The following is a 13,820-nucleotide window of genomic DNA, read 5'->3' as shown; positions in this document are numbered from 1 at the left end:
AATGTCACCCTGTCTATGGCTCCTTGTTATGATGAATAGTGTTCCTGTCAGACTGAAGTGAAAGCTTGGTTCCTACACAAGGCAAAGGCAGGTATCTCAGTCCAGGGCCTGTGCTGTGTGCAACCTTTCCAGACCACTGATGGCACATCTTCACAGTCTCTGGACATTTCAGTCATGCTTGGATATCAATGAGACTCATCTCTGCTGCCAGAATGTCCAGTGCTGGAGTCACAGAATACATCATTCTCCCTATGTGCTCTCAGCACCTTTTGAGGTGCGACTAGCTCCCCATCTCATCAGCTTCTGTGTCTGGTGACACTCAGGTCCTGAAGGGTTCAGCTCACGAGGGATGTCATAGGTTCAGGAGATGCCTCATCTAGACATCACGATGACCTCATGTCCATCATCCTTACCTTTGAGGACCTCGTCACCCTCATCCCCATCGATTGCCTCCTCTTCAGAGCAGATGTGCAGTTCCCCCATCTCCTCAGGTAGCTGCTCACCCCGCTGCAGCTCCAGGTTGTGTAGAGCTCAATAGACGACGGCGATAGGTGACATCCTCTGTGGACTGTATTGCAGGGCTTCAGCAGACTGATACAGAAAACAGAACTCATTTTCAGCATCTCAGTAGTTTGCACCACCAAAGTGCGAATTGCAGCATGAGCCTTGGCCTTTGAACAGGAATCTTCAGCCATGTTCTCAGTGGTTAGCCCTTGACCCTGAGGAGCCAACTCTGCAGCATCTATGGACCCGAGAAGACATCAGGGATCTAAGAACAGCTGAGAATGTAGGAGTCTTGGACACTGCTGGAAATTCTGCACAAACCTGCATTTGATATGGTTGCAGACTAGCTGAACTTTCAACAAGTGGAAGCCGTTGTGGCTGATGTAGTTGACTGCTTGTTGCCACTGTCATGATGCCCTGGGCTAGTGCACGGTCAATTCCAGCACCACTTGACCCAGGGCTGTAACACAGGTGAAATTAAAGTTACTTAAATCTCCAATGTCTTTGATTTGATCTTGATTAAGTACAGCCTCCGGGTTTGTAAATTTTAACACAAATAGCTTTTTATTAGTTGACAGTAATTGGTATTAAATCGGCAACAATACAACTGGATATAGGGATCTTTGACTTCAAGATGGATATATTCCAGTTAGTTTCTTTCTTACTCGAGGGTCTCATGTCTTCTGCTGGGTTCTCTCCGAACAACCCTACCTGGCAGGAACAAATCACTGACTATGCCAGGCAGAACAGTGCCCCTGGCCAACCCATCAGCCAACCAATCGAACAAAATTCCTCCAACCTGCTGGGTGCCAGAAGGTCTGGGATTCCCTTTCCCAAATACAAAATATGAGGACATAGGCTGGATTCTCCGCCCCTGTGCCGTGTCGGAGAATCCCCCGGGGGGGGGGGGGGGGGGGGGGGGGGGGGGAGGCACGAATCCCGCCCCGCCGTGGCTGCCCTATTATCCGGCACCGTTTTTCGGGTGCCGACGGGATTTCCGCCACGCCGGTCGGGGGCCATTGACAGTGCCCCCCCCCCCCCCCCCCCCCCCCGGCGATTCTCCGGGCCACGATGGGCCGAGTGGCCGTCCAGTTTTGCCCAGTCCCGCGGGATTACTCACCTCACGGACGGCGGGATCTGGCAGGTAAGTGTGCATGGGGCGGTCCTGGGGAGGACGCGGGGGGGATCTGACCCCGGGGGGGCCCCACGGTGGCCTGGCCCGCAATCGGGCCACTGATCTGCGGGCGGGCTGGTTCCGTGGGGTCCTTCTTTCCTCTGCGCCAGGCCCCTGTAGGGCTCTGCCATATTGCCAGGGGGCCAGTGCGGAGAAGGGAACCCCAATGCATGCATGGAAATATGCCGGCCGGTCTGCGCATGCACGGAAATATGACGACCGGTCCGCGAATGCGCGAGATCACGCCGGCCGTTCCGCGCATGCGCGAACTCGTGCCGGCCCTTCGGTGCCGGCTGGAGCGGCGCCAACCCCTCCGGCATCAACCTAGCCCCCAAAAAATTGGAGAATTCCTCACTTTCGGGGGCTGTTGACCCCGGCGTGGGGATATAGCCCCATTTTTGGAGAATCCCAGCCATGGTGTTTCAGTTGTCAAGCTGTTTGAAACTTTGAATTTTGTACTTCCTCCGCTCGACTTAAAGGTATATCCCAATTAAATATCCCCAGACAAAAAAAACAATGAAGATAAAATAAAAAATAAATGAAATGGGAACTATAAAGGAAAAGGAGGGAGGGGGAGATTAAGGCTGGCTAACAAAATGGCGTTCCAATCTGCGAGCAGCCTTTCCTCCTGGCGAGCTTTAAGAAACTCCCTGAGGTTAAAAAAAGGCAAAGTTCCATTGTAAAGCTGGATGCTTCTCAGTGCTGCAGCCACTGAGGAACACCCGCTACACACCCTGACAGTGGACTTTAATTTCCGTCCACTGAATCATGCCCAATGTGTCTTGAATTGGTGATACCAAATAATATTTTGCCAATTGACAACATCTTTGCTGGTACGTGTCTCGGCAAATAGAATTATTGCTGGCACAAATGGGCAAAGGCACTTTGGGAGATATCTTGTGTAGCCATGTGCCACAACCTTCGTGGCTGATGACCCCTTCAAAAGGTCTTTGGAAGTCATAATGCCCCCATTCCTGGTGTATGGATAGGGGTAATATTGTCCCTAAAGCCTCAGAGTAAAAAACAGGAAACAGAAAGGCTAGTGTGACTGCCGACAATTTGAAATTTAAAGCCATTAACAGGAATTATACAACTGCAGGATGGACTGTTATTACTGATGTAATGGGAACAACATGATGGGCTACTCACCTGATTTGATGTTTTCAGGAATTGTGATCTCATATATATTACGACTGAACAAAATTCTTCTTTTTTCTATTTGCTGCTGTATGAGCACAAGCCCAGTGGATGACCTCGCTGGATTACCTTGGTCCATTGCAACAACAGACAGATGGTTTGGATGAAAGTGATTCTGGGATAATGATGCATTAAGGTAAATTTCACCTGTCGTGTTATTTATTGCAAATAGTGAATCAGGCTCTGTAATCTGGAAAGTAACAATGCCATGTTGTCCCAAATCCTTATCAGCAGCTTTCACAGTGGCAATTATATGGCTGATCTGAGTGTCCACAGTAACACGTGCAATGACTGGGTTTTGCATAAAAATAGGGAAATTGTCATTTACATCTTTAATATGTATCATTACATTGACTGTCGTAGATTTTGGACTTTGAATGTTGTTGTCACTTGCCACTGCTCTGAAGACATATTGTGATTTTGTCTCTCTATCCAATTCATTTGTGGTTACAATTATGCCAGTGTTACTATTGATAGTAAATGCTCCAAAAGTATCATCAATTAGCAAATATGTAATTTCTCCATTGGATCTATCATCTTTGTCAGTAGCAATCAGCTGTAGTATACTTGACCCAATAGTCACATCTTCATTCACAAAAGTGCGATAGTAGTTTCTTTCAAACACTGGGCTATTATCATTTTCATCCAAGATAATAATTAAAAGCTCTGAACGAGAGGTTCTTTGTGGGTAACCAAGGTCATAAGCCTCTATGGTAAGGGAAAGATTATTAAATGTTTCTTTGTCCAAATGTCTTGTTGTAACAAGCGTTCCAGAAGTAGAATCGATTTTGAATGCATCAGTAAAGTTACCACCTGCACAAAGAAGGCAGAGAGCGATAAATCAGGTAACTATAAATCAGTTTATCGAATGTTAGTTGAAGGCAAACGATCAGAATCCATGGGGTCCATTTTAACTATCCAAAATCGGTAATTTCATGGAATGTGGGCATCACTAATAAGGCCAACATTTATTGCCCTCAAGTAGGTAGTGCTGAGCTGCCATCTTGAACTGCTGCAGTTCATGTGGTGTAGGTACATACAGAGCTGTTAGGAAGGGAGCGACAGTGAATGAACGATGATATTGTTCCAAGCCAGGATGGCGAGTGACTTGGAAGGGAGCTTGCAGATGGTGGTGTTCCCATACATCTGCTGCCTTATCCTTCTAGGTGGTAGTGGTTGTGGGTTTGGAAGGTGCTGTCAAAAGGAAATTTTGAAATGGATCTACCACTGGGCCCCTAAATTCTTGTTTGTTTCATATGCTAAGGACCTTTTAGTAGGCAAATGAGACTGTCATTTTAGGTTGCAGTTGGTCTGAGAAACTCCAGTGCACTTTTCAATTGGTTTTGTGGGTCATAGAGCCAAAGAAGCTCTGAAATTATAAATGTAAAATTATTTTGAGAGTTTCAGAAAAGCACCCAACTTAGGAACAGGAATAGGCCAATCAGCCACTTGAGTCTGTCCCACCATTCAATGCGATAATGGCTGATCTGTGGCCTAACTCCATATCCCTTAATATATTTGCTTAACTAAAATCTATCTATCTCAGCTTTAAAATTAACAACTGTTCTAGCTTTAACTGCTGTTTATGGGAGTGAGTTCCAAACATCTACTACCCTTTGCGTGAAGAAGTGCTTCCTAACATCTCTACTGAATGATTTGGCCCTAATTTTTAGACTATGCCCCCTAGTTTTAGAATCTCCAACCAGTTGAAATCGTTTATCTTTTCCTATTGTCTTTTCTTGTTAATATCGTGATCAAATCACCCCTTAACTGCCTAAATTCTAATGAAAACAGGCCTGATTTGTGTATTCTCTCCTCGTAACTTAACCCCTGTAATCCAGGTATCATTTTTGTAAACCTACATTGCATTCCCTCCAAGGCCAATATATCCTTCTTAAGATGTGGTGCTCAGAACTGCTCACAGAACTCCAAGTGGGGTCTAACCAGGGTTTTGTATATCTGTGGCACAACTTCTGTGTCTTTATACACCAATCCTTTAAAGGCTAGCATTCCATTAGCCTTTTTGATTATTTTCTGCACTTGTTCATGGCATTTTAAAGATCCATGCATCTAACACCCCAAGTCCCTTTGGACATCCATTGTATTTAACCTCTTCCCATTTCGAAAGTATCCATCTCTATCTTTTTTTAGTCCAAAATGGAGAGCATCACATTGCTTACATTGAATTATATCTGCCACAATTTTGCCCATTCACCTAGTCTATCATATCTCCTTGCAATTTTATGCTATCATCTAGACTGTCTACAATGACACCTAACTTTGTATCATCAGCAAATTTGGATATATAACTTTCTATGCCATGAATAATGTGAATAATTGAGGCCCAAACACCACTAGTCACATCCTGCCAATTAAAGTACTTACCCATTATCCCCACTCTTTGTTGCCACTCAATCAACTTCCTAACCATGTCAATAATTTGCCCTCAACTCCATGGGCTTCCGTCTTAGTCAACAATCTCTCAAATGCCTTCTGGAAGTCTATATAAATAACATCCCTAGACATTCCCCTGTCCACTACCTCAGACACCTCTTCAAAAAAATTCAATGAGATTTGTTAGACTGACCTTCCCTTCACGTGACCTGTGATCGACTGAAATTTCAAGGTGTTCAGTTACCTTGGGCGAAATTCTCCCCCAACGGCGCGATGTCCGCCGACTGGTGCCCAAAACGGCGCCAATCAGACAGGCATCGCGCCGCCCCAAAGGTGCGGAATGCTCCGCATCTTTGGGGGCCGAGCCCCAACATTGAGGGGCTAGGCCGACGCTTGAGGGATTTCCGCCCCGCCAGCTGGCGGAAATGGCGTTTGTTGCCCCGCCAGCTGGCGCGGAAATGACATTCGGGGCGGCGCATGCGCGGGAGCGTCAGCGGGCGCTGACAGTTTCCCGCGCATGCGCAGTGGGGAGAGTCACTTCCGCCTCCGCCATGGTGGAGACCGTGGCGGAGGCGGAAGGGAAAGAGTGCCCCCACGGCACAGGCCCGCCCGCGGATCGGTGGGCCCCGATCGCAGGCCAGGCCACCGTGGGGGCACCCCCCGGGGTCAGATCGCCCCGCGCCCCCCCCCAGGACCCCGGAGCCCGCCCACGCTGCCTTGTCCCGCCAGTAAATACCAACTTTAATTTACGCCGGCGGGACAGGCAATTTCTGGGTGGGACTTCGGCCCATCCAGGCCGGAGAATTGAGCAGGGGGGCCCGCCAACCGGCGCGGCCGATTCCCGCCCTCGCCCAATCTCCGGTACGGGAGACTTTGGCGGAGGCGGGGGCGGGATTCACGGCGGCCAACGGCCATTCTCCGACCCGGCGGGGGGTCGGAGAATGACGCCCCTTATCCCTGATTATAGACTCCAGCGATTTCCCCACCTCAGATGTTAGGTTAACCGGTCTGTAATTCCCTGGTTTCCCCTTTACAGCCTTCTTTTTTTTTTTAGAAAATATTTTATTGAGGCATTTATAATTTTAACATTTTAAACAAAGAGATCCAACACACACAAAAACCCCACAATAATATATCCAACCCCTTCCCCCCCGGCATAGACCCTAAATACCCTTACATTAGATTTCCTACCCTTATTCGTCACTTCCATGCCTCCCCTTTCTCCCCCTCACCCTTGCTGACGATCAATTTTCCTTGAAGAAGTCGATGAATGGCTGTCATCTCCGAGTGAACCCCTGTAGTGAACCCCTTAAGGCGAACTTAATTTTCTCTAGCCTAAGTGAAGTGGGAAATGGTTCAGAAGGGCATTTGGCACAGAAGATGGCTGCCTGACATACAAGATGGAAACACAGAGAATAAAGCAGACATAACTGATGCCTGGAGCCCAGCGGGGTGCCAGTGGGACAGATACGAACAGATCCAGGACAAAGGGAGCTAGACAGGAAGATTAAGAAATACATAAATGCGGGACAGCAGGGTCTTACTTCTGGTGAGTTCCGATCGAAGGCCTCGATCGGAAAGCCGGGGTACTGATCGTTTCGAATCTGCAGGAGTCAGACAGGTCAAAAGGTGCAGTTTAAAATAAGGTACCTATAGTGATAAGCATAGTGATATAAGTCTTGACTGTATAGTGACATGATAATAGATCAGGTTTGGTACTAACTGTTGATAGTATTAAGGATTTGTGGCTTGTGCTGATCAACAAATGGACAAGGTAGTGCTGCCTCAAACGCCCAGCCTTAGACTGGCTGTCAAAAGGAGGAATCTCCCACGCGAAGGTCAGGATTTGAAGTGGGTATTGAGGCACCAAAGGCACTAAGGATTGTGAAGCACAAGTGGCAGAAATCGGCTAACCCCGAACTCTGTAGTGGCGAACAAACACAGAGTTCTTGTATGAAAGTAGAGCATAAGTTGGGTACTGGGCTGTCAAATGTCTTATTAGCGGTGCGGAAAAGGAGCTGATCAACTCTGACCTAGAGCCAAACTCCGGTGGAGAAGCACGTTGCCGAGGTGGTAATAGTGGACACCGTGAGTATAAGTCAAACCCTGAGAGACGGTAGAGATAGCGCGGCGCTGGAATAGTAATAGTGACTGGGGGTTAGTGAAGTCCCTTCAGTAGAGAGCACACTTTGCTAGGAGGCAGCTGCGGCCGTACAGATGGTGCTAGGGTAGTAATAGTGGCTGGGGGGGGGGTAGTGAAGTCCCTCAAGTAGAGAGCACACTTTACTCATAGTAACCGGGGGTATTGAAGTCTGCGAGATGGAAGGCAATGATATAAAAAGGGGATCTGCAGGTTCTCTTATCGAGACATATATGACAGACAGACAAGCGTTGATAAAAAAGATGAAGAAGGACGGCTGGGACACTTCCCAGACCTTAGAACAACAGAGGGGTTGGATAGACAAAGAGAAGAGAAACAAGACTAAAAAGATAGGGATAATGTTAGTACATCAGTTAGCAGGACTAATTGAATAAGTAGGCACCTCTACTGAAAAGTGGAAGGAAGACAAAGAGATCAGGGAATTAGAATCTAGAGTAAGGGAACTGGAGAAACACAACCACGTGTTGAGAGAACAACAAGGGAGGGGGGAAACCGATCCCCTACCCCCTTACGAGCCCACACCGCAGGGGCCAACAGCCCCTCCGGCAGGGTGGGGTGGGTTAGAATATAATTTAGCGCCAGTAACCCGAGGGGAAACAGATGCGCAGCCAAAAGCGAATTATAAACCCTTTACCCCAGGTGAGAGACAGCAGATAATGGCTTCCCTGGGCAAATTACAACCTTGAAGCGCAAACACCAAATTCTGGGAAGAATTATACACAATCTGGGTAGGACACCAGTTACACCTAAGAGACGTACACCAGCTGGTCAGGACAGCCTGTCCAGCAGATAGGTGGAGGCAAGTAGCTGGCGGACCCGCCACTTCTGCAGCCCAGGATTATAATGGGGGACGGTGGACACATGCCGTCGCTTTAACAGTAGAGATAGATGCACAGCAGGACCCCTTCGCCCAATTTAAAACGGAAAGCACTAGTTAGGCCCCATTTAGAATACTGTGAGCAATTTTGGGCCCCACACCTCAGGAAGGACATACTGGCACTGGAGCGGGTCCAGCGGAGATTCACACGGATGATCCCAGGAATGGTAGGCCTAACATACGATGAACGTCTGAGGATCCTGGGATTATATTCATTGGAGTTTAGGAGGTTGAGGGGAGATCTAATAGAAACTTACAAGATAATGAATGGCTTAGATAGGGTGGACGTAGGGAAGTTGTTTCCATTAGCAGGGGAGACTAGGACCCGGGGGCACAGCCTTAAAATAAAAGGGAGTCACTTTAGAACAGAGATGAGGAGAAATTTCTTCAGCCAGAGAGTGGTGGGTCTGTGGAATTCATTGCCAGAGGGCGGTGGAGGCCGGGACGTTGAGTGTCTTTGAGACAGAAGTTGATAAATTCTTGATTTCTCGAGGAATTAAGGGCAATGGAGAGAGAGTGGGTAAATGGAGTTGAAATCAGCCATGTTTGAATGGTTGAGTGGACTCGATGGGCCAAATGGCCTTACTTCCGCTCCTATGTCTTATGGTCTTATGGAAATCCAGAGAGTGTTAGGGAACGCTCCCACTAACTGGAGCAAGATCACTACCACAAGACAGCAGAAAGGGGAAGGAGCTTCTGAATACGGGGAACGATTGTTCCACGTGTACCAAGAGTGCTCAGGGCAAGGGAACCCATGCCGTGGGGATCGGGCGCTCATCCAAGCTTTTAAAGATGGACTCTCTAGTGCCCACCAGACTATCCTAAAAATGGGAGTGATTATGTCCCAGGATTACGACGAGTTGGTAGAGTGGGCTAGCGGTGTACAGGTAGAGGAGACATCCCAGGTCAGAGCAAGACCAGAAAGAGTAGCAACCCCCAGTAACGGGAACTGGGCCAAGCCAAAATTGACCGGCCACAATTGCGAGGGATTGCGGGGCCCCACAGAAAGGAGACAGACCAGGAGACAGTGGGAAGCATTGCAGCCACTGTAATAAGTATGGACACTCAGAGGCAGTGTGTTGGGAGAAGCATGGGAGACCCCCCGACCCGATCCAGGACCACCACAGAACCGGAGGGATCACGGAACCTCAGCGGTCAGCAGGGCTGACTGTCTGCAGCCCCCACTCACAAGGGTAAAAAGGAGGGAAGAATTTATGTGTCTGCACTAGTAGGGGGCAGACAATGTGAGATGCTAGTGGACACAGGAGCGGCCATATCTGTTACCAACCTACCCTTACCCCATACAAACAAAATGATTCGCCTAACCGGGATATGAGGGAACAAAACACCCGCCTACCTGAGCGAAACCATGTTAGTAGAAATAAATAATTTATATATACCCATGAGATTCTATGTATGCCAAAATAACGAGGGTACAATAATGGGAAATGATTTAATGAAGGAATATAAAGTTTTAATAGATTGTGGAAAGGGAGAATTGATTTGGCCAAGACAGGACGGTTGGAAAACTAAAATAGGGAAACTTGCAAATCATTTGGAAACCATTAAGGTGGCCACAGTCACCGCCATAAATTGGGGAATTAGAGACAGCGGGGTTCGGAGCCATCTGTGCTTCCATCCCCAGAGTGTGGGCGGAAACAAAATTAGATACTGGACTGACTAAAACGGACCCGATAAAGGTACCAGGACCAGGGGACACACTTCACTGGGAAAGTGATGAAAACAGTATGTAAGCTGATGGGGATAAAACAAAAATTCCATATCCCCTATCATCCACAGAGTTCTGGGATGGTGGAACGTATGAATAGAACACTTAAGAATACATTAGCTAAAGCCATGCAAACATCGGGAAAAGTGTGGACAGAAGTATTGCCCACTATACTAATGAGGCTAAGAGCTACCACAAACCGGACAACCGGATTAACCCCTTATGAGCTAATGACAGGACAGGCGATGCAATTACCAGAAAGCATCATAACAGGTGGGACCGATGTAGGTACGCTAAAAGACAGAATCAGGAGATATGTTTCGGAACTGAGCACCCAGCTAAAAGGGATGCGCAAATTCGTAAAAGACAATCAGGAACAAAAAGATGCACAAAGGGAGCTTGAAATATTCCCTGATGTCCCAGCAGCGGGAAGTCGCGTCCTAATAAAAACACTACCTGTTAAGCCAGGATTTGCACCAAAATGGAATGGGCCATATGAAGTCATAATTATTGGAGACACCTGTGCCTGTATTGACATAAGAGGGAAGGGAACATGGAAACATGGGACCCAGCTCAAATTGTATAAACCTGAACATGAATGAACTAATCCGATTGCTTTCCCCCAAACACAGGAAGAGACCGCGAGCGAACGACCAGTGTACTCGGAAAGTGTAGAACAGTTCTGCAACCAAGCATACAGACAGATTATAAACTATAGTGTTAGAATTGATACTTGTTCGTTGTAAAAATGTATGTAACCACGGGTGTGATTATGATACTTTGCGTTGTCGCGACTGTAAATTTGACTGGGCTAGAGGATAATCTATTTTACAAAGCCCACATAAACTTAGATGGGAATCGAACTGTATGCTACCCATTAGCGCAGTCGGTAGAAGCCCTATTTGTGGCCACCCCTGGGTGGATCCCGAGCAATTTATATACAGTGGATACATCAGGTGCACCCTGTAAGGGAGAAATCGGAAAGTATAAAAAGGGGATACAGGGGAGATGTGTGAAACTTGTAAATCCCACCGACTGGGGGCGGGGAGCTCCAAAAGGAGGGAGGGAAAGCTGGTCAAGATACAGCAAGCTATCCGCTTTGTTTCACAGGGCAGGGATGGGGATGTGCCTATGCCCTGGTCCCCACAAATAATTCCTGCACACAGACGCAGTGCATCCACCAGCACTGTCGGGTTAATAAAGGACAGTTTACTTGCACCTGCAACAAATTAAAATGCATGAACATAACCGCAGGAAGACAGCTCATGTGTGGGCAGTGCAATGGGACTCATGTAAGCTCAGCCACATGGACATACCCTTTTGATACTTACCAGGTGGTGGAATCAAACGGGGAGTCAGGGGAACCAAGAAATTGGGAATACAGGCAGACTCATAATCAGGACACTACATGCTACCGGGCAAAGGAGGGATATGTCTTCCTCCTCAATGGAACGTACGCGACAGAAACACTACATCTCCCAGGCCTTTTTGCAGTGGGAACCATAGGACCACTCACCGTACCATGCCCTCAGAAGGGACATATTCGGAGAAGAATAGTGACCCGGGCTATCAGCAAGGAATTCTGCGCTGATTGGGAAACCCCGGGCACATTAGGATCATCCCTGGGGTACGGGTTCCTCGGGACTCCATCTCTGGGGGAAGCAGCAGGAGCGATTAGTGCTAAGAACAGAAATTAATTGTTTGTGGATTAACAATCTTGGGAAACAGTACCTCAAAAGCATTAGAGGCTGTCAACCAAGAAATGGCTGAACTCAGATTATATGCACATCAGACACGGTATGCAGTAGACTACCAGTTAGCCCAACAAGGAGGAGTATGTACAATCATAGGAGATAAATGTATAACCCATGTCATAGACGAATCCTATAATATTACAGAGGCCATTCACAATATCAGGGAACAACTGGATAACTTCAGACAGGGACCAACAAAAGGAAGTAGCTGGCTAGAGGGCTAGTGGAAAATACCTGGGGACCCTATGTAATACACAGACTGGTCATGTTCGTATCGGTCACACTGGTGTGCTGCCTTAGCTTTGGGTGTCTAAAAATCTGCTGTAGTACCGTAACGAAGGTTGTGTCAGGAGCCAGTGTCACCCTTAACAAAACCATGATATTCCCCGAAGACTCTAGGAGATGCGGAGAAAGACGGGAAGTTGCTGCCCTGTACCTGAGAGAGGTACCGTGGTGTTGGTCTATGGGGCTGTTGGGGCGACAACAGCCCGGACCAAGAGGGATTGAAGTGGGAAATGGTTCAGAAGGGCACTTGGCACAGAAGATGGCTGCCTGACACACAGGATGGAGACACGAGAATAAAGCAGACATAACTGATGCCTGGAGCCCAGCTGACAGATAGGAACAGATCCAGGACAAAGGGAGCTAGACAGGAAGATTAAGAAATACATAAATGCGGGAAACAACTTGAATAAAGCTGACTTCAGCCAAGGTGTACACAATGATATGCTAATACGAATGTCTTGGGCCATTTCCTAAAACAAAGGGACAATTGTTACTGCTTTCCTGCTGCTACCTGTAACCTGTAAAACCTCTTTAACTATAACCATGTGTAAATGGCAAAACGCTTACAAATAGCGATGTACAATCTATAAAATGTTTAAAGATAACAAGGTGATAATTGTTTTATATCTGGGCTCATTGTGAACCCGAAGTGGCTGTTTAAAGATAACAAGGTGATAATTGTTTTGTATCTGGGCTCATTGTGAACCCGAAGTGGCTGTTTAAAGATAACAAGGTGATAATTGTTTTGTATCTGGGATCATTGTGAACCCAAAGTGGCTGTTTAAAGATAACAAGATGATAATTGTTTTCTATCTGAGCTCATTGTGAACCCAAAGTATAAAATGAATAACTGCCATTCAAGCCACGAGAAAAGTTGGCTACCGTACCGCGGGGTACGTACGCTTTCTCCCGAAGCTTCGTGTAACAATAAACTGCACTGATTGAACACAGCAAGTCTGACTCCCGAAGTGGTTGATTTTCCCACAACACTAAGAAACCCTGCCATGTCACTGACCCAAACACCCGACTTTGGAGGCTCCAAGTCCCTCCATCCCAACAAAAACTGTCTCCGGGCCGCCAGGGAGGCAAAGTCCAAAACGTCTGCCTCTCTCCCCCCCCCCCCGCCTGGGCTCCCGAATCTTCCAACACTCCAAATATGTACATGGTTCGCAGGACTTCCTCCACACCGCCCACACCTGTCCTCCACCTCCTCAAAACATCTACACATCCGGGCCACAGTCATATAAGCCCTGTGGACCACCTTGAATTGGATCAGGCTAAGCCTGGCACATGACGAGGATACATTGACTCTCCTCAGGGCCTCCTCCCATAACCCGACTTCCAACTCCCCTCCCAACTCTTCCTCCCACTTCCTCTTCATCTCCCCTTTTGGAATCCCTTCTCACTCCATCAGTTCCTTATATATTTCTGAGACCCTGCCCTCCCCGAACCCTGTTTTTGACATCACCTTATCCTGTTGTCCCCTGAGGAAAGCCTGGAACCTGCATCCGGACTTGTAAGTACCGGAACGCATACCCCCCTGCCAACTCAAATTCCTCCTCCAGCTCTCCCAAGCTCAGAAAACCCTCCTTAATGAATAGCTCTCCAAATCTCTCAATCCCTGCCCACTGCCACCTCCTGAAAAACCCCGCCCAGGGCAAACCGGTGATTGTCACAGATCTGTGACCACACCGATGCCCCCACCAGTCCCATGTGCTGCCTCCATTGCCCCCACACTTTCAGGG

The 13,820-nt window shown here is 47.7% G+C and overlaps 1 protein-coding gene across 1 annotated transcript in view; it reads right to left on the bottom strand.

The window, feature by feature from the left end:
- dchs2 (dachsous cadherin-related 2) overlaps positions 1–13,820 on the bottom strand; it is a 258,035-nt gene that overhangs the window by 81,849 nt on the left and 162,366 nt on the right. The window contains exon 13 of the mRNA XM_072496010.1: positions 2,828–3,688. Within this exon, the coding sequence (XP_072352111.1) occupies positions 2,828–3,688 (861 nt within the window). The remainder of the gene's footprint in view (positions 1–2,827; positions 3,689–13,820) is intronic.

Source organism: Scyliorhinus torazame, chromosome 3 (genome assembly GCF_047496885.1).
Source record: "Scyliorhinus torazame isolate Kashiwa2021f chromosome 3, sScyTor2.1, whole genome shotgun sequence".
Classification (NCBI taxonomy): domain Eukaryota; kingdom Metazoa; phylum Chordata; class Chondrichthyes; order Carcharhiniformes; family Scyliorhinidae; genus Scyliorhinus; species Scyliorhinus torazame.
This window is presented reverse-complemented; position numbering and strand designations above follow the sequence as displayed.